The following is a 22361-nucleotide window of genomic DNA, read 5'->3' as shown; positions in this document are numbered from 1 at the left end:
CTATTAGTTTAAAAAATTTGACAACCTTAAAAGTATATGATGATTTTTAATAGAAATAAATAAATATGAGGCCATTTTTGTTACCGTTCAATTATCAACGAACTTCAATTTTCCTCCGTTTATGAGTATGAATTAAAATTCAAATAATGTATCAAACGAGAAGATTCAAGAAATATTACTCTCCTGTTCTTGAATTGATTATATTTATTGATTAATTTTGTTTTTGGGAGCTACGTTTAATAGAACAAGGTTGCCCTCGGGATACGTAATAAACGCAATTGTAAAGCTAAATTTACACCGACGCTAAATGTTGACTCACTCCCTACGTAGATACACAATTAACTGCCTCGAATTCAGCTTCGCTTTGGGTGCCTTCGAGGGTTTACTTTGCGTTTGATTACTTACCCCTTCACTAATGTAAGGAACTGCCTGTTGTTTCAATTAATGCGTGCGTTCAAGTACCTTGAAAATGGGGTCCACTTGTCCTCCATGTCCAGTTTCGATCGCGCTGACAGTCAGGTCGGCCTCAACTCCGCCCCGCTTGTTCAGGCTGCACGTGTAAACCGTTCTGCCAATGGGCCGCTGTGTGTCTGCGGTGAAGAGCCAGTCGGCTGCCAACTGAGCTTCTGGCCCGCTCAAATAGAGCTTGCCGAAGTAGGACATGTCAAAAAGGGCCACTTGATTGCGGCAGGCGTGACACTCCTGGCCAATCTGTCAAAGTAATCATCGCTTTTCAACAAGGCACGCTATATGTTTCAGTCTGAAGCATATTATTATGAGTGAGTTCAACTGCATAATTTATTAAAAAAAGAACTGCTCGCCGGCGGCCATTATATTCGCATTTTTCATCTCTCGTGCACAGCAGCCTTAATGAAAGTGAGCGAAAATTAATGATCCAGCACCAACGGAATCTTTCATTACTTTTCATCATGCAGCCTCGTGCGTCTTTCCTTTGCAACGCTAGAAGAATATAAGATGGATAGGAAACTGGCAAAAAAGCCGATTTCCTATCCACCTTGGTGGAGGGGTGGGTATGGGGAGAGGTCAATCCTTATTGGGTATGGGGAGGGAAGACTGAAGTGGTAATGTTGAAATAGTGTGCAAAGGGAGGTGGGAAAATGTCATGCTCGCTACGGTGACTGAGCGTAATCTGGATCTCGACAATATGTTGAAATAGTGCGTAAAGGGAGAATGTTCATCCTGAATATGTCATGCTCGCAAAGGGAGGCCAGAGTGCTTGCCAAAGATCCATGTTCATGGATCTTTCCAAAAAATATGACGCGCATGCTCACAAAGGAATCACAGATGTTGGAATAAGGTAGAATGTCGTGGCGTGTGCAGAATGAAAAAACACTCGGTCTCCCCTGCAAGGAGAAAATATGAGGCGCTTGCTCACAAAGGAATCACAGATGTTGGAATAAGTCAGAATGTCGTGGTGCGTGCAGAATGAAAAACACTCGGTATCCCCTGCAAGAAAAAATATGACGCGCATGCTCACAAAGGAATCACAGATGTTGGAATAAGGTAGAATGTCGTGGTGCGTGCAAAGGGAGAATGAAAAAACACTCGGTATCCCCTGCAAGGAGAAAATATGACGCGCATGCTCACAAAGGAATCACAGATGTTGGAATAAGGCAGAATGTCGCAGCGTGCAAAGGGAGAATAAAAAAAACACTCGGTATCCCCTGCAAGAAAAAAATATGACGCGCTTGCTCGCTAAAGGAAAAAAAGTGTGTGGACTGCTGCAGTGTGAAAAAATTGACTCTACTCTGTAGAACAAAAATAATTTTAAGAAATGAAAAGAGCATCTGTTATTTTTTATGCTCTTTATTAAGTTGAAAGTCTTACAATGTCACATACCGTATCAGGTTGTGAAATAGTGCCATTGTTGTATTGGTTTTTGACACAAACAATTTCGTTGAATTCACGTCTAAACCCGAGTCTCAGTTTAATAGCTTTTCTGACGTAATTTAGGCCTCGCTCGTCTTGAATGTGAAAGCAGTGCGAGAACCATTTAGCGTGCTCAAGCCATGGGTCATCTTCAGTTGAGAAATTCTTCAAAATACCTCCACAATGGAAACAAGTCAAATAGCCGTACACAGGGTGCTTGAAGAAACCGGCTCTCGCAATATCAACATGGTATGAGTGCTGCTTTGAATGAGTTTCAAAAGTGGCGAGTCGATCGATGTATGCTGACATGTCCAAGTTAAGTGGGATGCCTCGAAAGCGATCTGAAGAAGAGAAATAAATTAACAATTCACTAGCAAGATTTTTTTTTTTGTTACCTTTATCATTCTTTTCGGAGAGAACTAAGCCATATCTTCGTGGTTGTATTTCTACATCAAGCGTTATATTTCCGCACGGTATGTCTCCAAGCGGACACTTATACGAGCTGTATCGAAAATGAGCAATCGTAGCCGATTCGTCTTTGCGCCAAGTTTTAGTTTTAAAATCGCAAAACTGGCACATGATAGATTTATCTGTGTGTGAAAAATATAATCCACGTTCAGACAAGCTTCTAGCAGAGGGTAAGGTATCAATGACGGAAGCAGGTAATTGCCAGTAAAGAAAAGAGAAAATACGATCTGTCTCAAAATAAAATGAAAGGTTGCTCTCTAGAGGAAAATCATCAATGTTTGAATTATTCTCTTCTGCGCAGGACTCATGATCGGCCAAAATTTTCTCGCAATCATCTAACTTGAAAGCATGATCACTGTTAAAAACACATTGAACGTGATCTTCATCAGTAGCAAGAAAGCCTGAGAGAGCTAATTGTTTGGCATACTGTCTGTACTTGTTAACGAAGGGAATTTCAAAATGAAGGAAACGCATAAGCGCAGAGGACTCTACATAAGACGGCGTCATTTTCGATACTGACGTCGAAATGGGAAAAGGTTGACTGACTCAAAATTGGTTGGGGTAAATGGATTGGGGGGTAAAATGAAGTGGGGTTAAAATTGAGTGGGGGGATTGTAAATGAAGTGGGGGTAATAAAGTAGGAGCATCGTCTCAGAAATTTGTATTATCCCGTGGAACACTGCCCTGAGCACGCACAACGTTAAAAGATGGCACTCGATGGAGATGAGGTATAGTGTGTACAGAATATATATAACATATCGAACATGTGATAAAATAGCAGTCAGGAACTAATATTATCGCTTATATTATTTTTTCAGGTTAAGATTGTGTTTGACGCCGATGGAGACGTTCTTAATACCCTTCATACCAAATGCATCTTCAAATTCGGCGATGGTTTGGAGAAGATTTGGCGTGGTCGAGAAAAACCAAGAAAACTAACGCGCAATCTAGCCGAAGCCTACGAGTTGTTCTTCAACAAAGCGTCCGATCGGTGTCCTGTCAGCAAAGTGTACGATCGTCTGAACATTGAAAGGAGGAAAAATTATTTTCCTGTGAGCCATGTCACTTACGAAATTTCATCAAATGTTAGTTGCGGGCTTGTACACAATGTAGCCAACAATGGCTACGTGATGTCACATTTTTTCATCAAGTGCCACGAACGTCTTGTCTCGTTCTCAGACGTGAACACAAATCTACAAAACTCATTCTTTGAAGGCAGTACAGACCAATTTATTGCTGGTAAATCATTCACGAGCGGAGGCGTTAAATTGAGAGTGAGTGATGATGATTATGGAAATCTCTGGTTCACTCTGACTGAGTACGAATTATCTGATGATGATGACAGTAATAATACACCAGTGAAACGGCCATACCGAGTTGTGCTTTCAAACACTCAATTTCTCGCTGTACGTAACATTGCAAACAACACGATCCCTCAGATCGACGCTTGGTTCCAGTCAATGGAAAACGCATACAATGGGGTAATTCGTGACGTTGTTGCGTCAACCATGCGCAGGGTAAAGCGGTGTCGTTACTGCCGACGTAAAACACACCGCACACCTGCCTGCAACTGTCACTTGACGTCTGAAGTAATCATTAAAAGGGAATTGAATCGCGTCATTAAGAGAAATGCCTCTAGAAGTCGTCATTACGGACACGAAGTTCTTTACAAAAATATCGCTGCTGTCTCCGACCGTATTGCTGAAAACATTGAGTATGAACTTGTTGGCGAGGGTTTATTCTTCGATGCAACCTCTGTAAATCTCCCACCACCCATTAGGGTGTGTGAATACATTCAGAGAGACGTGACAAACGACGGACAGACTCTTTTTTAGATGTTCTTTGTGCATTGAATAAATACTCTCTTAAAAATAAAAAAGCTGTAGTTTCAATCATGACTTTACCATGGACGCATCCTTTCACCTGTACGGTGTCAGGTCCTACATCATGTGGAAAATCATTTTTCGTGACGAAATTCATTAGTTACATTGAATCAATGATAGACACACCAATTGTCGAAATTGTATGGTGTCATGGAATATCACAAAAAATACACACCGAACTCCAACGAATAACCAAAGTTCCGATACATTTTTTTGAGGGTGTTCCAAGAATTGACGAAATATCGGATATAGATTCGGGTCCAAAGTTGGTTATATTGGATGATCTAATGGGTAAATACGAAAAAGAAACATTGGAAATATTTAGTAAAGGGAGTCACCATAGATCCTTATCAGTTTTTAATCTGATACAAAATGTTTTTCATCAAGGAAAAGGCTCGCGTGACGTCTCTCTAAACTCTCAGTACATGGTAGTTTTTAACAATCCTCGCGATCGAGGACAGATAGCCCATCTAGCACGACAGGTCGAACCTCTAAATTCAAATTATATCATCGAAGCTTATCGCGATGCTACATCTACACCTCATGGTTACATTGTGTTTGATTTTTCACAAGACTGCTTAGACTCGTATCGCATAAGAACACGAATATTTCCAAACGAGCAAACCATTTGTTACGTTCCAAAAAATAAACGACTATAAAAAGAACAACAAATTATAAATCTAACCATTATCAGCCATGGTTGAGAGACTAAAACATCACGCGGGAATTTTACGGAAAATTGCCCGCAGTAGACCGTCGAGGAGATGCGAAATATTAAAAAGCGCAGACGATGAGGTCATTAAATGCATTTGTGAGTGTGCTATAAATACCTTAAATAACAATGTAAACCTCACAGAGCGTCAGTTCAAGAAACTAGCTCCGCACAAAAAGGTTGTCAGATATTTGGCTAACAAGAAAGTGTCGTTTAAGAAAAAGAGAAGCAAAATCATAAAACAGGCTGGTGGATTTTTATTGCCACTGTTGATACCCGTAATATCCACCGTCCTAACTCACCTTGTACAATGATGCATGCTAAGAAGATGATTTTGGTTCCATACGAGAACCATAACATCAATTACTCTGAAATTCCTAAAGCTCCTGCTCCAGCAGGAGACTATAACCTTATGGATAATGAGATTAAAAAGATTTTGAATGACAAATCCTTAAACGATGTAGATAAATGGTTCAAATATGAACAAATTTTGCAGAGATTTATGTCGTTGAAGGAAAGAACTAAAAGAGATTTCACAGTTTCATTGCCGCATGATGATATTTCTGAAGACGAAGATGAACAAAATTCAGAGAGCAAGGAAATATCAAAAATGAATTCTCTTCTCGGAGGAATAACAGCCGTAGCAAAAAGAAAAAAAGCAGAGAGAATTTATCAGATGCTTTCAAAATATGCACGAATCAAGTGGAGTGATTTGGGAGCGGCCAAAATCGACGGCAGTAAAGTGGGAAACATAGTTGAGCTTATCAGCCATACTTTAACAAATAGCAAGCACGAGGCCCCTCCTAAGGGATGGCTTGTTTTTGTCAATCTTCTAAAAGATATTAGAATTCCTGTGAGTTATGTTGATAACACAGATTGCAAAAATGCTATAAAGACAACTAATCTTTCCAAACGGACCAGTTTGCCGCGGACTACAACACCAAAAGGTAACAAAATTGTTGAAAAGAGAATTGAAACAAGATGGGCACCGTACGAGAAGCAACTTCCGAAAAGCTAAGCAAAATTTACTTTGATGTGAAGAGTCCAGCCGGATTTAGTAGCATTAAAAAACTCTCTGCCTACTCCGGTGTACCATACAAAACTGTTAAAAAGTGGGTTGAAGGAATTGATGTGTATACTTTACACAAACCCGTAATTAGAAAATTTAAAAGGAATAGATATTATGTTCCGACATTATACTATCAGTTTGAATGTGATTTAGCAGAGTTTCAAAATATCGCGTCTGATAACGATAATAATAGATATCTCCTAGTGGTAATTGACGTCTTTTCCAAAAGAGCTTTTGTTGAGCCGATAAAAGATAAACGTGGTGCCACAGTGGCAGTAGCTCTAGAGAATTCATTCAAAACTTTGGGAAAACCGCTCAAATGCAGACACGATAGAGGTCTTGAATTTTTAAACAAACACGTAAAAGATGTTTTAGATAAGAACCACATTCAGCAAATCACTACGGATAACGAAGAAACGAAATGCGCAGTCGTGGAAAGGTTTATCAGAACATTAAAAAATAAACTTTATAGATATTTTACACACTTTGGGAAAAAAAGATATGTTGATATTATCCAAAGTATTGTCGATAGCTACAATAATTCGAAACATTCGTCGATAGGTAAAGCACCAAATGAAGTGACCACCTTGAATTCAAAAGAAGTGTGGGATTATCTTTATTCAGGAAAAGGAAGATACGAAAAACTGATCATAACTGACAGTAAAAAGTCAATTTTCAAAATCGGAGACTGTGTTAAAATAGTAAGTTCGAAGAAGCAGTTTTCAAAGGGATACATGTCAAACTGGACCACCGAATATTTTATTGTCAGGAAAATTATAAAAAGAAATCCACAAGTCTACGAATTGGAAGATTCTCTTGGAGAAAAAATCACAGGAGTATTTTACGCGAACGAATTACAAAGAGTTAAAATTGATGCTAGTACAGAGTTCAAGATTGAACAAATACTTGAAAGCAAGGGGATTGGCCGCAGTAAGAAGCTGCTTGTCAAGTGGAAAGGTTATCCTGCGAAATTTAATTCTTGGGTTAGAGCTACAGATCTGAAAGCAACATGAGTGAGAACATGTACTTGACGCTGAGTAGCGATTCTCCGTGTCACTTTAACGAACAAAATACAACGTCTAAATTCAGAGTGCACTTGGGAAATGTTGTCGAGCTGACTGGTCGGTATGAAGTAGGCTTGTGCGAAGTGTATTATCCTGATACGCTTAAAAATGTAATTCAAGATGAATGCTTCGTTCTCGTTCATAAATTTGATTTCTCGAAAAATAAAGTCGACAAGTCATTAAAAAAATGGGATACGGATTTTGAAGTAAAAAAGACTATGAAAATTACCATCCCTCCAGGTCGATATAAAACTACCAGAGAGTTGATCGATGAATTAAATAAAGGCACTGCACAATTCTTTGTCATGCACTATAAAGACGAAATTGCATCTATGAAGTATACGACGCCATATATTCGTGCTGTGTATACGTTTTCTGACAAGCTTGCAGATATTCTAGGATTTCAAAGAGGCGTCACGTATCACGCCTTATCAAAGCAATTCAATTCTACTTACACTCCCGATATCACCAGAGGTTATAGTCAAGTGTTGACGATCACAACGGATCTAATCGAAGATCAAATTTACAATAACAAAAAAGAAAAAATATTAAGGTCATTTCTTGTCAATCGTAAAAATTCTAAATTCGGGAACCAAAACAAGGAAGTTTTTAATAGAATAATGTTTCTGCCCGTGACGAAAAATAAATTCGAAAGCATCGATTTCTATATAAGGGATGAAAACGGCAATCAGGCCCCATTCATTCAGGGAACTCTAACGTTAGTGCTTCTCTTGAGGCGTGTATAGACAATGGAAAACAAATATTATGCTTATTACGAGGCTCAGGCCAGAGGAGTTGGTGGTGGAGCCAAATTACACAGATATCAAAAAGGACTGGGCATTGGCTCCACACTTGTTGGACTCTTCAGACGCATTTTCCCATATTTAAAATCAGGCTTCAAATCAGTAGGATCGGAGCTACTGGATACAGGCGTGAACATACTAAAAGACACGTTGAATAAAAAGAATTTGAAGGAAAGTTTAACTACAAACATGGTCAACGCTGGTAAGAATCTGGGTGAAAAAGGCTCGAAAACAGTGCAGAGTCTTTTAGGACTCGGATATAAAAGGAAGACACCTTTAGGGAAGGGTCATTCAAGCAACGCCAAGCGAGCAAAGCAGACGCGCGCAAAGAATAAGAAATTGAAGGCAAACACAATCAGAAGAAAAGTATCAAAAAAGAGAAAGAGGAAAGATCTATTTGGATTCTAAAATATAGCAAAGATGGGTTCTGATATTGCAGATACGATGGTCTCCGAACTAGATATTTTTCAACCATTGACTGTTCAGACAAGTGTGCTCTCTGGAGACTATCAGTATTATAAACCAATTCAGGCACTCGATAATAATGGACCTATCATCTTCAACGTGACAGGCACAGGCGATTCATATATAGATATGTCGAAGACAATGCTTTATGTAAAGATGAGGATAATTAATGGTACCACCGGGGGTGGATTCGTTGCCGCTGATGGTGATTACTCGGTAGTAAACAACTTATTAAACTCGTTGTTTAGCGACGTGAAACTAGAATTCAACCAAACTACAGTGTCAAACAGCTCCGGCATGAATCATTACCGCTCGTATATTGAAAATCTTTTCAATTACAACGAAACTGCAAAAAAGAGTCATCTAACTGGATCTCTATATTTCATGGACGAAGCTGGTAAATTCGACGACCTCACATCAAAAAGCCACGTAAATCGTATGAAATATGTAGGACTGAGCAAACCAGTTGAGCTGATGGGTAGACTACACGTAGATGTGTGTAATTGTGGAAAACTCTTGTTAAATGAGATTGATTTGAGATACACTCTTACTAGAAATCCAGCATCATTGGTCTGCGTTGCAGCACCCGGATTAAATCCTGAAATAGAACTATTAGATGCCGCCTTATTTGTGCGAAAGGTCCAAGTTAATCCATCAATAATGCTGGCACATGCTAATCTATTGCAAACTGTCACAGCTAAATATCCCTACAAAAGAGTCGAGATGCACAATTACACTATACCCGCTGGGGTGTTCCAAAAGTCATTCGAAAATTTATTCCTCGGTAGAATACCTTCACGAGTAATTTTTGGCTTTTGTAAAAATTCCGCCGTCTCTGGTTCGCTTGTTGAAAACTGCTTTGAATTTGAACATCTGAATGTTTCACAAATCTCGCTATCTGTCAACGGGAAAATTGTCAATTCAAGTCCATACAGATTAAACTATGCTCGAGACGACTGCGTAATACCTTTCATGTTCTCGTTTTTAGGGACGGGTAATAGTCTGATTGATGATGGTTATTGTGTAGATAGATCAGAATTTTCCCAAGGTTACGCTTTATACGCTTATGATTTATCACCCAACGAGAGCGCGTCGTCAGATTATTCCTCTCCGCCGCAGCAAGGAAACGTAAGATTGGAAATAACTTTTTCTGCTGCATTGCCCTATGTTGTTAACGTGATATGTCACTCAGAAATACCCGATATGATTGAAATTGACAGAAATCGCGAGATTCTAATTCAGTATAAAAGATAGACGATCGTTGATTTAATTTAGTGATCAAAATGTTCTTGATCGTAGAGGTGCAAGGTTACAGCACTACTGAATTTGGATTTTTACCCAAGGAGGTATATTTACTAGGAAAGGGAATAGCTTCAAAATATTTGATAAAATCAACAAAGCCTCTACATGAATTCAATGCTAAAGATCAGAAAATAATAAATTGGAACACTTTCAAATATCATCATATTCCTTTTAGTGTAGGAAGTTGCACATTGTCAGACTTCATTCTGCATTTCTCAGAGATTGCCAGAGAATTTGATCACATATTGACTAAAGGATCTGAGAAATCTTTATATCTTTCACAAATTTTAAACCGAACCGTAGTAGATATAAGTTTTTACGGCTGTCCGAGCATTAGAAATAATAATATCGGTCCACCCTGCAAGCTACATTTTTCAGACGTCACGCATTGTGCCGAAGCTGCAGCAACGTTCATAAAAAATTGGATAGATGGACAGCCAGACATTAAAAACTTGTTTGAGAAAAATAAACGACCAAACAAACAATAAGCACAGCGTAGGTGTTTATTCTGCTGACCGAATACCTAGAGATAGATGTAAACCTATGGCTTTTATTTTACATACTGAAAACGCTAGTGTTCCGATAGGGCATTGGGTTGCCTTTTACGTTCCGAAAAGAGGGAAACCACAGTTTTTTGATTCGTATGGATTAGAACCTTTTATCGATTCACACGTAAAATTCATAAATAAATATGGTAGCTTCAGCTATAATTCACGATGCTATCAAGAAATCGACTCAACAGTTTGTGGCGGTTATGTTTTATTATTTCTAGCACAAAAAATGGGGTACATAAGACCATTTAAAAAATATTTGGGTACAGATAAGAAAGCTAATGACGCCTTCATTGCAGACGCTACCAAAGCACTTGTGGACAATTTAAAAATTGAATTCTAGATTTAAAATTGTTCCCCACTCTTTTTTAACTTTCCTCTGCTCTTTTCATGGAGCACCCCCATGATATAAATCAAGCATCAGAGTATGAATTTTATCAGTTACGTCTGAGACTTGACAGCAGGAACGTCATCTGTAGCAATGGCCTCCAAGAAAATGTTCAACAGCCGATTCAAGCCTTATCCTTCAAGCAGTAATGGGAATAAGGATTCTGCACACCCAGAGAAGACTCAAGCAAAATCATACGAATGTCACGACCGGACCGAATGTGTACTGAGACATATTTGGCCGATCAACAAGGGTGCAACAAAACATGTTGTGCTAGCAGCTGATCCGGAATACAACTTCAAGCCGACACTGGTGATCAGAAAGCCTGGATTTGTTGGTGTGAAGCTGAATCCAAGTGCAACAGAAAGATTCCTGGGAACCTTCACGTGCATCAACGAGCATTTCAACACGCCTGTACGTGAGCGCTCACACATCAAATCCATTCAGTTTGGACAACGAGAAATTGGTGAACTGGGGATTCACTACAATCACCAATCTCTGTACATACGTACACAGAGCGGACTTGGCGATAGCAACAACCTTCTCATCAATCACCACACTTGGAAATTTTTGTATTCCATCCAGCCTCTGCTTCTTCACGTCTACAATCACCTGGATAACATTTCTGGAGAAATCGACACGATGTATCAATCTCTTAAGGATGTTGTGGGCAAAAACTTCAACCTGGATCAAGCGTTGGATCTGAATCAGCTCGAGGAATATCTAACAGCCCTGAGGAGCGAAGAAGTGAAGTTTATTCCAAGCTCAGAAGAACTGCACATCGACTATATACGCATCTTCTACGAACTAAAGAGATTCTGCATGTATACTTTTGTAAACAATGAGAAATAATCTGTATTTGCAACCAATAAATTTCTTTCAAAATTTAAAACCAAACATTTTTTTTATTTTAAAATTTTCCTAACGATTACATAAGAAGAAGAAGACAAAACCTTTAGCAACTTTCAACTTGAAGATTATACAAAATTTTCAATAGCAACTTATTTTTTTACATGAAAATCTAGTTTGTAAATCTTTAACTATTTGTGGAAATCATTGAAACAATATACATTTAATTTTCAAATCGTGTTCTATTTATTACAAACTTACATTCTACAAATCTGATGTTCAATAAATTTACAAAATCAATACAAATAAACGGAGCTGTATTGCATGTCCAATTCAAGGGATATGGTTTCTAATATTCCAGTCATCAATCACAATATTTTCATCGGGGATAGGTTCTTTAGCACCCCTCTTTGTGCCCCAAGGGATTGTTTCATATTTGGAAATCAATGCTCTTTTATCATAGACCAATCGCATTTTCTTAGTACCATCTTCCGAATAAATTTGGAAATCGGATGATCTTTGAATTTTGTTGTGAATTTGAATATTGATTTCATCAACCTCTCCGTTAAGCAATTTTTCAATTGACTCCATGCTAGTTTCCTGAATATTATTTTGTTTCAATGTTATACCCTTACATTTTCTCACTTCTTTGCAAGTTCCGTCTGGTTTTTGTACAACAAAACAATAGTTTTTAGGACCAAGAGATGCGTATTTGGTTATTTTGGAACCCTCACCATATTCGGCTACTTCATCTGTCAAACACCCTAAGAATCGACCGGTTTTAAGCAGAGGTGTTCCTTTCTTTTGAGTGTAAATAACGCTATCGGTGTCAAATGCTAGAACCTTCTTACCTAGAATGTGTAAAAGCTGGTATAGCATAATTCTTGCGTGACTAGTAGTCAACGCTGCTACCAAAACATTTACATTATTCAAAGTATCCTGATCGTCATTGTACTGAACTACTACTTTGGATGTTGCATCACACATAATATTGGTCACAGTGACGTTAGGTGCAGAGAGAAGTTCAAGGAGCCTGCTGCGATCCTCAATGATTGCTGTTTTGCTTCTTGCGTTTTGTCCAAATTTCCCCCTATAACAAGTTGCAGATATAAATTATCCTAAATAGTTTAGCTATAGTTAAAATTGCTCACCATAACGAATTAAGGCAGAGTTTTGCTACAGTTCTTATGACCTCATTCTTTTCGATTTTACTCTCGTCCAGATCAATGCTTTCTTCGATCGCATATGACTCGATGTATTTTTTCTTGTCCTCGCTAGACATGTTGTTTTCTGGCCAACCTGATGCTTCCTTAAAATCAGAAACGAGCGAATTAAGCTATGCTGCATAAGTAGTACATTTATTAAGAGATTTTTACCTGCTTCAATTTTAGGAAAGCATTTACAAAACTGGTGAAAAGGCCTTCATCTTCATCCTTCTTGTACTTGGTTGTTTTCTCGTAGTGCCAGATTTCGTAAATTTCAGTGATCTTGTATCCAAATTTCCTAGCCAAGTTCAGCTCCCACGAACTCCAAGAGCCATCGAATGATCTTTCCTCGTCGGTGTGGGCGCAGTATGGAGAGTTGTGATTTTTTTGAGCAGCACATTTTTTACAGAGATGGAATAAAAGTTTATCTCCAACTTTTTGTGGTAGTACAGGGTGGTAAAGAGAATCTGGAGGCAGCACTCTACAGAAAACAAATCCCTTTACAGAGTCGAGACTAGGGAAATTTGTAGTGTACACGGTAGGATGACCTACAATGTACTCACAGTATTTTTGTGTGGTCGGATAGAGGGAGGTAAAATCATAATAATTAATTTCCTCGTCAGGCCCACATTCGTGCCACAAAATAACACTATTAGTACGACCACCGCTAAGGCAATTTCTTGCACGCAAATATCCTTTTTGAACAATCGGATCTTTCAGTAATCTCTCCTTAACTTGAGGTTGATCTTTCAATAATGCCTTAAATTTACATCCATACATCTCTACAACCTTGTAGTTCAATTTTTCCAGCGTTCTGGTTCGCATAAATGTTGCCTGTCGTCTAGCCATTCCAGATTCGTATTGTTTTTTAGCCTCGAAGTTGGCCTTTTCGTCGTCTGGGTAGCAATCTGGACAGAAATGCCAGTAGTCACCCATATATTGGTATACAGTATTAGTTGATGTGTCAAGTGCGTCAACAGGATATCCTCCGACTATCTCTTCTTGACCATTGCCAGCGTGCTTGAGATTGACAAGGTTTTGTTCGGTTTCTAAATATCTAAAATACATCAAAGCTTCCTTACTTTGGTTGGTTCTATATGAATCACTCCGCGGTATCAATCCTATAGATTTTGGTTTGTAGAAGTTTCTTCTATACAAAAGACTTACAAGGGAAGCAATCGTTATTGATTCAAGAAAAGGACTACACGCATAAGTCTCGAAGAATGAACTAAATTGTAATGCAGCCTGTCTCAAAATTGTCACATCGTTTTTGCAGTACTTTACAATCTCAGCAGGGAAATCAAACACTTCATCCTCTGATTCCTCTAGACGCCTCACTTCTTTTTCATACCAAGCTATGAATGTCTCGTATTGGGAAACGCCCATATTTGTCGGGTCATAGAATTCCAATGCCGGTAATCTTTTTTCTCTATACGTGTAATTTTCTGGTCGATTGAACAAATGCGGGAAATATCCTTTTGCTAAATCATTGCTCAGTTTGAATGCTTTTGGTAATTTGCTAAGACTGCATGGCACAAAATTTATGAAATCCTTAAACGTAATTCTTACGCCTGACTCAATGTACACAATCTCCAGCTGCATTACGGTCAATCCATTAAGTATTACAGATTTCACGGTCCATTTGTTGCTTCGCAGTATTTCGTTCAATATTAAGACACCGTCATAACCTTTAAGATTGTGAAACAAGCACACATGGTCTAATAAACTACCCTTCGCATTGTCAGGTCGATGTTTCCCACTGCTTTTTTCATTAAGCATTTCGAGAAAAGCTTTGACGACGTTCAAGTTAGGATCGTTAATATTCGAAATGCATAATTCGCGCATTCCACACACTTCGCATTGTGGATCTTCGTCGTTAATCTCTCTGTCTCGACAATTTTTACATACCGTTTGAGAACAGACTAAATTCACTCTATGGATTCTGCGTACTCCATCGCGATTGTCTGCAAGCACCTCATCGTGCTGTGTACATTCAAAATCAGCAAAAGTTATTAAAGTATTGCTATCTTTCTCCTCGAGATTCTTGCTAGGTCTAGGTTTGCGGATGTAGCAGACGTGTGGAAGTTTTACGAATTTTTCACAATTTTGGCAGTGGCGCGTGTTACAAATATGGTTCTTTCCGTTTAAAAGCTTGTAATCGATAAGCAAGCAACATTTTCGGCATATTTTCCTCTCTTCGCATTTCCTATGCTCTTTGTGCCCCTCAAAACACATATTTGTCAAGAATTCAAAATTGCAGTCGTCACATTTTCTTTTCTCAGGTAATCGAACGTCTGACTTACACGCAAGGTTGCACTTGGTGCATTTTGATCCAGGGCAGTCAGTGTGACGTTCGTTAAAAAGCCCTTTTTCGCAAAACGTACAGTATATTCTTGTCAAAAGATAACTTGCAGGGTTTTTCATCATATCATAATGATGTGTCTCTTGATCGTAGGCTAGATAAATATGCTTTTTAGATTCATCTCCTGGCGAATAAGCTGAACCGAACGAACGAGATTCGTTTGAATGGCCCGAGTAAACAATTAATTTATAGTCGTTTCCCAAAAGCTGTTGAATTCTTTTGAGGTGTTCGGTACCGGCACCTTCCTCCAGAGACAAGTTTAAATTTTTGAGAAACCACATTACGTCATTAACAAAGTCTCGTGACTGTTGCTTGGTTACATCTTTCCACTCATTATCTAGTTCAATTTTTCTACTCTGATTTGCATTAGGATCATTTCCCACAATTTTCAACTTTTCCTTATACTCGCAAAATTTTTTACCAGTAACAACTGCAAACAATACACACATTTTTTGTTGAATGTTTACATCAAACTTCCCAGCACGTAATGCTTCTGAGAGCATACCATTCCTTTTATGGTTTTTCGATGTAACAATAGATCTCTGTTCAGTAGCGTTAAGGTTCTGTTTAAATCGACCACCCCCGCCGTGCAGATCGGCTGCCACTATTACGTCAAGTTGAAACGAGTTACTAGCTACAAATTCTCTTGCAGACTGGGCGAATGATTGGACTTGATTTGTTATTACTTCTGGGGAGAATTGACCCCGTCGAATAAAAGGTATCGTCAATGTCTGGTCTTGGTTTGTAGAGATCACAAACCCTATAAAATCAAGAGTGTGTACATCTTCGATCATGTACTCGGCGCAATCAACAAGGGCTAGCAAAAAGGACATTTGTGGTTGTGGTTTAATGTTTAGCACTTCAACTCTGCATTTAGTATACCGCATTTTGAACTGTTCAAGAGTACGAATAGCCCTACTTGTTATTTTGAATGATTTTGCTCCGTCTCGAGGTCCTTCAACAGGTTCTAAATTTATCAATTCCTCTATTTGCGAGTCGTTAGAATTTAACTCACGCGCACCTTCAATAATTTTTTCTAGACGCTGCATTTCATGTTCTCTGGGTGTCAGTGGTGTATTTTCACGATTCGTCGCTCCTAATCCAACCTGCGAGTAAATAACATTTAATAAACTTCTTAAAAAGAGTAAAGTTAATGTCTCATATTATTGAATCACTTTATGCACAATAATATTAATTTACTGTCACTGCTGGAACTAGCGTTATGTGAAATCTCTGGGCTATGCAGACGAATAAAAAAAGTGGAATCTATAAAATTTCAGCGCTAATAAAGTGATGTCAAAATATAGATACTAGATTTTCAGCGTAGTAAAGACAAATAACTCATAGCTCAAAAAACACTCGAAAAAGTTTTTTCCTTTTTTCTACATAAAATTTATTTTCTCTGATTTTCGATCAATCTGCAAATAACTTATTCTTAATATTTTTTCTAGCCAGAGGTTCATTTTATTAAATTATTTAGTTTTTACTGAATTTGAAGTAAATTTTTGAGATAGTAAAGTGTCTTTAACATTTTATGTAAAGTTTGTTTGGCAACAAAAACAATTTTTTTTTTTTATTATTTCATTTATTTTCTACACAAGGAAATATGTTTGATGAGCCATGAGTGATTTTTCCAGTACCACTATTTATTAAAAAGTTTCTTCTTCTTCTTTACCTGATTAGCTGCTGAAGCTTCCCCAAGTTGGTTTTTCGTGTCCTGCTTTAACAGAAAAAGATCCATTATATTGGTTGCTTGATATATTTTTTTTTTTGCTATTCACCTTGCAATACTCTGAAAACTCTTCAAATAAATCATTGTCCAGTTCGTTCTTCAGTTTATGGGCCACATCACGGAATAACGAGCAAATGTTTTTGTGAGTTGTGGCCAGTTTCTAAAATAAAAATCATTAGATTTGTACATACGTATGTTTAATTGTAACTCACCATAGTAAACGAGTTAACGCACTCATCAACTTTTTCAAATCCTTCACGAGGCTAGAACGTGAAATGCATTATTATTATTTGGATTAGAGAGTGTAAAACTAACGCTTACTTTTATTTCTAGGTTCTCTAGAAATTTATCGGCAGCCGGTTTGAGATCTTTTCTTTTAATCCCGTGTTGCTTTTGAAGGGCAGTCATGGTTGTTTTCAAGACAGCGGCTTGTGCCTATAAATATTTATAAGAACCAAAGCGCTTTTAAGTGAAATTATTTTACCTTTCTGACTACCGCAATGGCATTCACGTTTGTGTTAAGCTGACTGTATTTTCTACCTTCAGGATCGAGACCCTAAAATAAATATAAGTTAGGAATAATACTTTTTTTTTTCATTTTTTTTTCTCACGGCATGCACCCTGATAGCAGTGTTGATTGCTGTTAACATTCTGAGGTGTCCTATCTGCTCATTATATGTTTGAGCTTCGATTCTCTTTTTTATTTTCTTCGGAATGCTTTCGTCTGCGGTTGTACTAGTGGCCTCTGGCACATCTTTTTGTGTTGGCTATAAAGAGAGATGATGTCAATGAAATATAAAAGCGTAAATAAGAGGAATACTCACATTTCTATCTGTCACACTAGGTTGAAGAGATCCCATATCAACACTATCGTGAGCCTGTTAAAAATATTTTTAGCCTGTGAATAATTTTATATATAAACTGAACTTACCCGTGACGTTGATGGCACCGCAGGGTCTCCAGTAGAGTCCCGAGTTAGCTTTGCCCTCTAAACATTTTTATTAAATCATATTCAGAATTTACTATTAAATATACTACCTTATTCTTTAACGGCTGGTTCTTTGATAGCGCCGACAACGACAGCGACCTCTGCAATATTTTAAAATTAGTATGTGTTTAAAGTGTATGAAAAAGGCATTATCTACCTTTTTTGGTTTAGTTGCCGTGTTGAGCTCTTTTTTCAGGAAGTCAATCTCACTTTCAACACGTTGTGTAAATTCTCTTTGCGCGGCGATTGCAAGGTTCTTTAACTTCTCATATTGAGCATCATTTTCTTTTAACGATTGGTTGAGGTCATCAACATACTGCAATAGAATACAAATAGTTTCACATGGATTTTTTGAAAAAATACTTACAGATTTATTTTCTTGCATTTCTTTGAGTTTTTCTTTTTTACTCTTGATTTCATCTTGGTACTGCTTCACCCTCTGTTGACAACCCTGATCGTTGAATTTTTTGTAGCTTGATATTATTCTCCTCTTGTCTTCTATATTCTTATCAATATTTTTTTTCTCCGCCAGTAATTGTTTAAGCACATCTTCAGCGTTGTCACGCTGTTTTTTTCTCTCCTCTTTCTCCTTCAACTGCTCTTCCTCCTTCTTCAATTTTTCTGCAACAGCCGAGCATGCATCCTGAATATCCTTCACGATTTGATGATTGTGGGTGATAGTCGCAGCTTGGTCTTCTCGTTTTTTACCGATTTCGTTAAGGTGCTTTTCGGCCTCACCATTATATGTCTGAATTTGGGCGCACAGGTCTCGTATACGTTCTCTCATACTTTTTATTTTAGCTTGGAGTTCTGGATCTTGGGTGGTTTCGTTTTGATTTATTTCTTGTAAAGGTACTCGCATTGTACCAATGGATTCTTCATTTAAGCTCCTCCTTGCATATTCGTCTTGCGTAATGACGGAAGAAATGTGTTGTGGCGCTTCTTGAATGCCACCTAGATCCATCGGCTGCACATTCTCCGTAGGTCGGACCTCTTCAGTGTAGGGAACTGAGACACTGCCACAATTTACACCCCCCTCAGCTAACACCGATGGCACGATGACGGAAGAAATGGGTTGTGGCGCTTCTTGAATGCCGCCTAGATCCATCGGCTGCACGTTCTCCGTAGGTCGTGCCTCTTCAGTGTAGGGAACTGAGACACTGCCACAATTTACACCCGCCTCAGCTAACACCGATGACCCGATAACGGAAGAAATGGGTTGTGGCGCTTCTTGAATGCCGCCTAGATCCATCGGCTGCACGTTCTCCGTAGGTCGGGCCTCTTCAGTGTAGGGTACTGAGACACTGCCACAATTTACACTCACATCAGCTAACGGCGTGATCCGAGCTAGCTTAGAAACCTCATCGACTGAATAAACGTTGAGGCCACCAAAATCTGAATTACTCGGCTCCTGCAACAAAGTTTTTTAGTTATTCAAAACGTTTTTTTTTTTGTTACTCAGAACTAAAGTTTACATGACAGATGTTAAGAATAAAGTTTGATCTTATTTTTATATATTAAATGAAAGGTTACAAAACCAAACAGAAAAATAGTTTGGGTGTGTAGATTTTTATCTTGATCATTAAATATTTGGTAACTACTCTTGAGTTTGTAACATAGATTCACAGTTATTTAATATAATAGTTCTTATATAGTACTCACAATTTGCTGCACATCATTAAAGTTGTAGTTTTCGGCTTGTAACAAATCTTGGAGATCTTTTGTGATGTTTTCAAGGTCTTCATATCCAGTGGTATCAAAATCAATTACTGGTGGAAGACTCTCAACAGAGATTGACTTAACAGCAAGCTGAGTCTCTGTTAAGGGCTGCACACCGCCACGATCAGACATCGTATCGGGGCGAAGTGAAGGCTTGCCTCTGAGAAACGTCTTCATCTTTCTCTGACTATCCAGCAGATATTGCAAATGCGTTCAAATTTGCCAGCTTATATATAGTTATTTTGTATACGTGTGAAATTATTGCCCCTTTTAGGCTCATCCCTTAACCTATTATCCATTTAATCTATGGTACGCATTTCAACCAATCAGATGGATTATACATATAGACTATCTCCACCATTGGCTGTGGTTACACCCTCTCATACCCCTACTATTTTTTCGTCGCCCTATCACCTGCCTTCAACCTCCCACTACTTTTTAAGAAGACACACCTTGCCTATCCTCTAGACAACAGTCGCATTTCTAATCTCTTGGAGGTCGCACCCTTGTGACAACTTTCTAATTGATGAACCGAGGTATGTTTTATTTCATCTTGAAAGACTCCCTACTGTTTCTTTCATTCTAATATTCTTGTGAAACTTTTCAACATACAATGCTCATTTACCCTAACCTTTCCTTTGAAAGGCCCCCTACTGTTTCTTTCATTTTAACCTACTTGTGAAATTCGTTCAACAATAGTTGTGAGATGCTGCAATAGGCGTTTTTTATTTTTGAAAGACTGTTTTCTCTCATGTTAGTTTTCTTGTGAAATTTGTTGAGCGTGTATATATACATTTGCTTTTGTGATATGTCAATACACCCAGACCTTCACAATATTTCATGAAATTCCCTCCACACAAAAGTCATCCGGGCTTAGACGTGAATTCAACGAAATTGTTTGTGTCAAAAAACCAATACAACAATAGCACTATTTCACAGCCTGATACGATATGTGACATTGTAAAACTTTCAACTAAATAAAGAGCATAAAAAATAACAGACGCTCTTTTCATTTCTTAAAATTATTTTTGTTCTACAGAGTAGAGTCAATTTTTTCACACTGCAGCAGTCCACACACTTTTTTTTTCCTTTAGCGAGCAAGCGCGTCATATTTTTTCTTGCAGGGGATACCGAGTGTTTTTTTATTCTCCCTTTGCACGCTGCGACATTCTGCCTTATTCCAACATCTGTGATTCCTTTGTGAGCATGCGCGTCATATTTTGTCCTTGCACGGGTGACTCAATGCTTTTTCATTCTCCCTTTGCACACGCTGCGACATTCTACCTTATTCCAACATCTGTGATTCCTTTGTGAGCATGCGCGTCATATTTTTTCTTGCAGGGGATACCGAGTGTTTTTCATTCTGCACGCACCACGACATTCTGACTTATTCCAACATCTGTGATTCCTTTGTGAGCAAGCGCCTCATATTTTCTCCTTGCAGGGGAGACCGAGTGTTTTTTCATTCTGCACACGCCACGACATTCTACCTTATTCCAACATCTGTGATTCCTTTGTGAGCATGCGCGTCATATTTTTTGGAAAGATCCATGAACATGGATCTTTGGCAAGCACTCTGGCCTCCCTTTGCGAGCATGACATATTCAGGATGAACATTCTCCCTTTACGCACTATTTCAACATATTGTCGAGATCCAGATTACGCTCAGTCACCGTAGCGAGCATGACATTTTCCCACCTCCCTTTGCACACTATTTCAACATTACCACTTCAGTCTTCCCTCCCCATACCCAATAAGGATTGACCTCTCCCCATACCCACCCCTCCACCAAGGTGGATAGGAAATCGGCTTTTTTGCCAGTTTCCTATCCATCTTATATTCTTCTAACGCTTATAAAATTTTAATAAAGATGAGTGTGCCTTTCTTACCACGTGGTGATGCTCAGGGTGGCCAAACGAGTAATCGCCCTGGAGCAGTTCCTTATACACGGAGGGCGGGTTCTTTGAATTGCCGTAAGCACCGTACCAGTCGTATTTCGGGACTGGAGCGGGGCCTCGCAGGGTGAACCAGCCAGGCCGCTCCCAGCCCAGCCGTTCTTGAAATACGCAGCCCTCCTCGAGTAGTTCCTGCAAAACAAATTAGTTTGGGATTAAACAAGAGACGGAGAGAATCAAGGGTAAAAATAAAAAAGTCGTTCGCTAGATTTTTTACAGTGATTTAGTACGTAAACAAAGACGTTAGGAACGTTTTAGATGTAATATCGGATTCAAGTGGCATGTTTATTGCAGAGTGCTCAAGTTACCTTATGGAACGGGCCCTGCTTGAAATTCCTTCCGGCGAGAGGCTCGTCGTGCGGGAAGACGATGCTGTAATTTTTGGCGTAGCTCTCGTGACTGCGCTCTTTGGCCCACGCCACGTCTTTCCTTTGCTCCGTGGTGAAGCGTCTGTTTTTCACCAGACATTAATGAAATGTGAGCTTCCTGCTCTTTTCAAACATGCATGGTAACGGAGAGCGGCACATTTCCACTGATATTGCGTAATACATGCAACACACAGAAAGTCGCGCGGGCGAAATTCCCATTTCAGCGCGCCACTAAACGGATTTACCTCCTAGCGCTTTTTATACGGGCTGATTTATCTACGAGGGTGGTTTAGAGTGGATTTATCGCTGTTTGCAGAGTTCCTTCCGCCCTGCTCCAGTGGGTTGGCTCTTACAATTTAATGAAATTTAGACTGCCAATACCACGTATTCGGTGTTCCATCGCTTTTCTAGTAATCAGATCATCTCTGCAGCGAAAAAGCACACAAAAATGGAGCCCAATTTCAGGCATTACTTTTCGTGAAGCGTTCATGATAAAGAAATTGGCTGAAGTTACTCCCCAGCTCATAAAATTGTTGCAGCACCCGCATTTCTCGGCCATAAACAAAACCATGAGTCTGCGCGTCTACT

At 38.8% G+C, this 22361-nt stretch overlaps 2 protein-coding genes across 5 annotated transcripts in view; both read right to left on the bottom strand.

Moving 5' to 3' along the window:
* The window catches only part of Sardh (Sarcosine dehydrogenase), a 31935-nt gene that overhangs the window by 3059 nt on the left and 6515 nt on the right, over positions 1–22361 (bottom strand). The window contains exons 10-12 of the mRNA XM_065483469.1: positions 21714–21855; positions 21340–21537; positions 463–711 (exon numbers count right to left, since the gene is read on the bottom strand). Coding sequence (XP_065339541.1) covers positions 463–711; positions 21340–21537; positions 21714–21855 — 589 coding nt within the window. The remainder of the gene's footprint in view (positions 1–462; positions 712–21339; positions 21538–21713; positions 21856–22361) is intronic.
* Positions 11673–20141, bottom strand: LOC135940548 (uncharacterized). 4 transcript variants are annotated; one of them, XM_065485476.1, is made up of 14 exons: positions 18099–20141; positions 17889–18047; positions 17782–17832; positions 17675–17731; positions 17568–17621; positions 17355–17510; positions 17228–17299; positions 17065–17178; positions 16956–17006; positions 16793–16903; positions 16687–16731; positions 12821–16117; positions 12596–12753; positions 11673–12534 (listed from the first exon to the last, which is right to left on the bottom strand). In XM_065485476.1, exons 1-14 carry the CDS (start codon positions 18981–18983, stop codon positions 11778–11780), a joined length of 5967 nt encoding a protein of 1988 aa, XP_065341548.1. In that variant the 5' UTR covers positions 18984–20141; the 3' UTR covers positions 11673–11777. The 4 variants fall into 4 exon arrangements, with proteins under 4 accessions (XP_065341548.1, XP_065341549.1, XP_065341550.1 ...); XM_065485477.1 differs by having other exon boundaries at positions 16687–16728; XM_065485478.1 differs by lacking the exons at positions 11673–12534; positions 12596–12753; positions 12821–16117 and having other exon boundaries at positions 16468–16731.

The sequence above is a fragment of the Cloeon dipterum genome, chromosome 3, assembly GCF_949628265.1.
Source record: "Cloeon dipterum chromosome 3, ieCloDipt1.1, whole genome shotgun sequence".
Lineage (NCBI taxonomy): Eukaryota > Metazoa > Arthropoda > Insecta > Ephemeroptera > Baetidae > Cloeon > Cloeon dipterum.
Note: the sequence above shows the minus strand (reverse complement) of the source record. Positions and strands in the feature narration are given on the sequence as shown.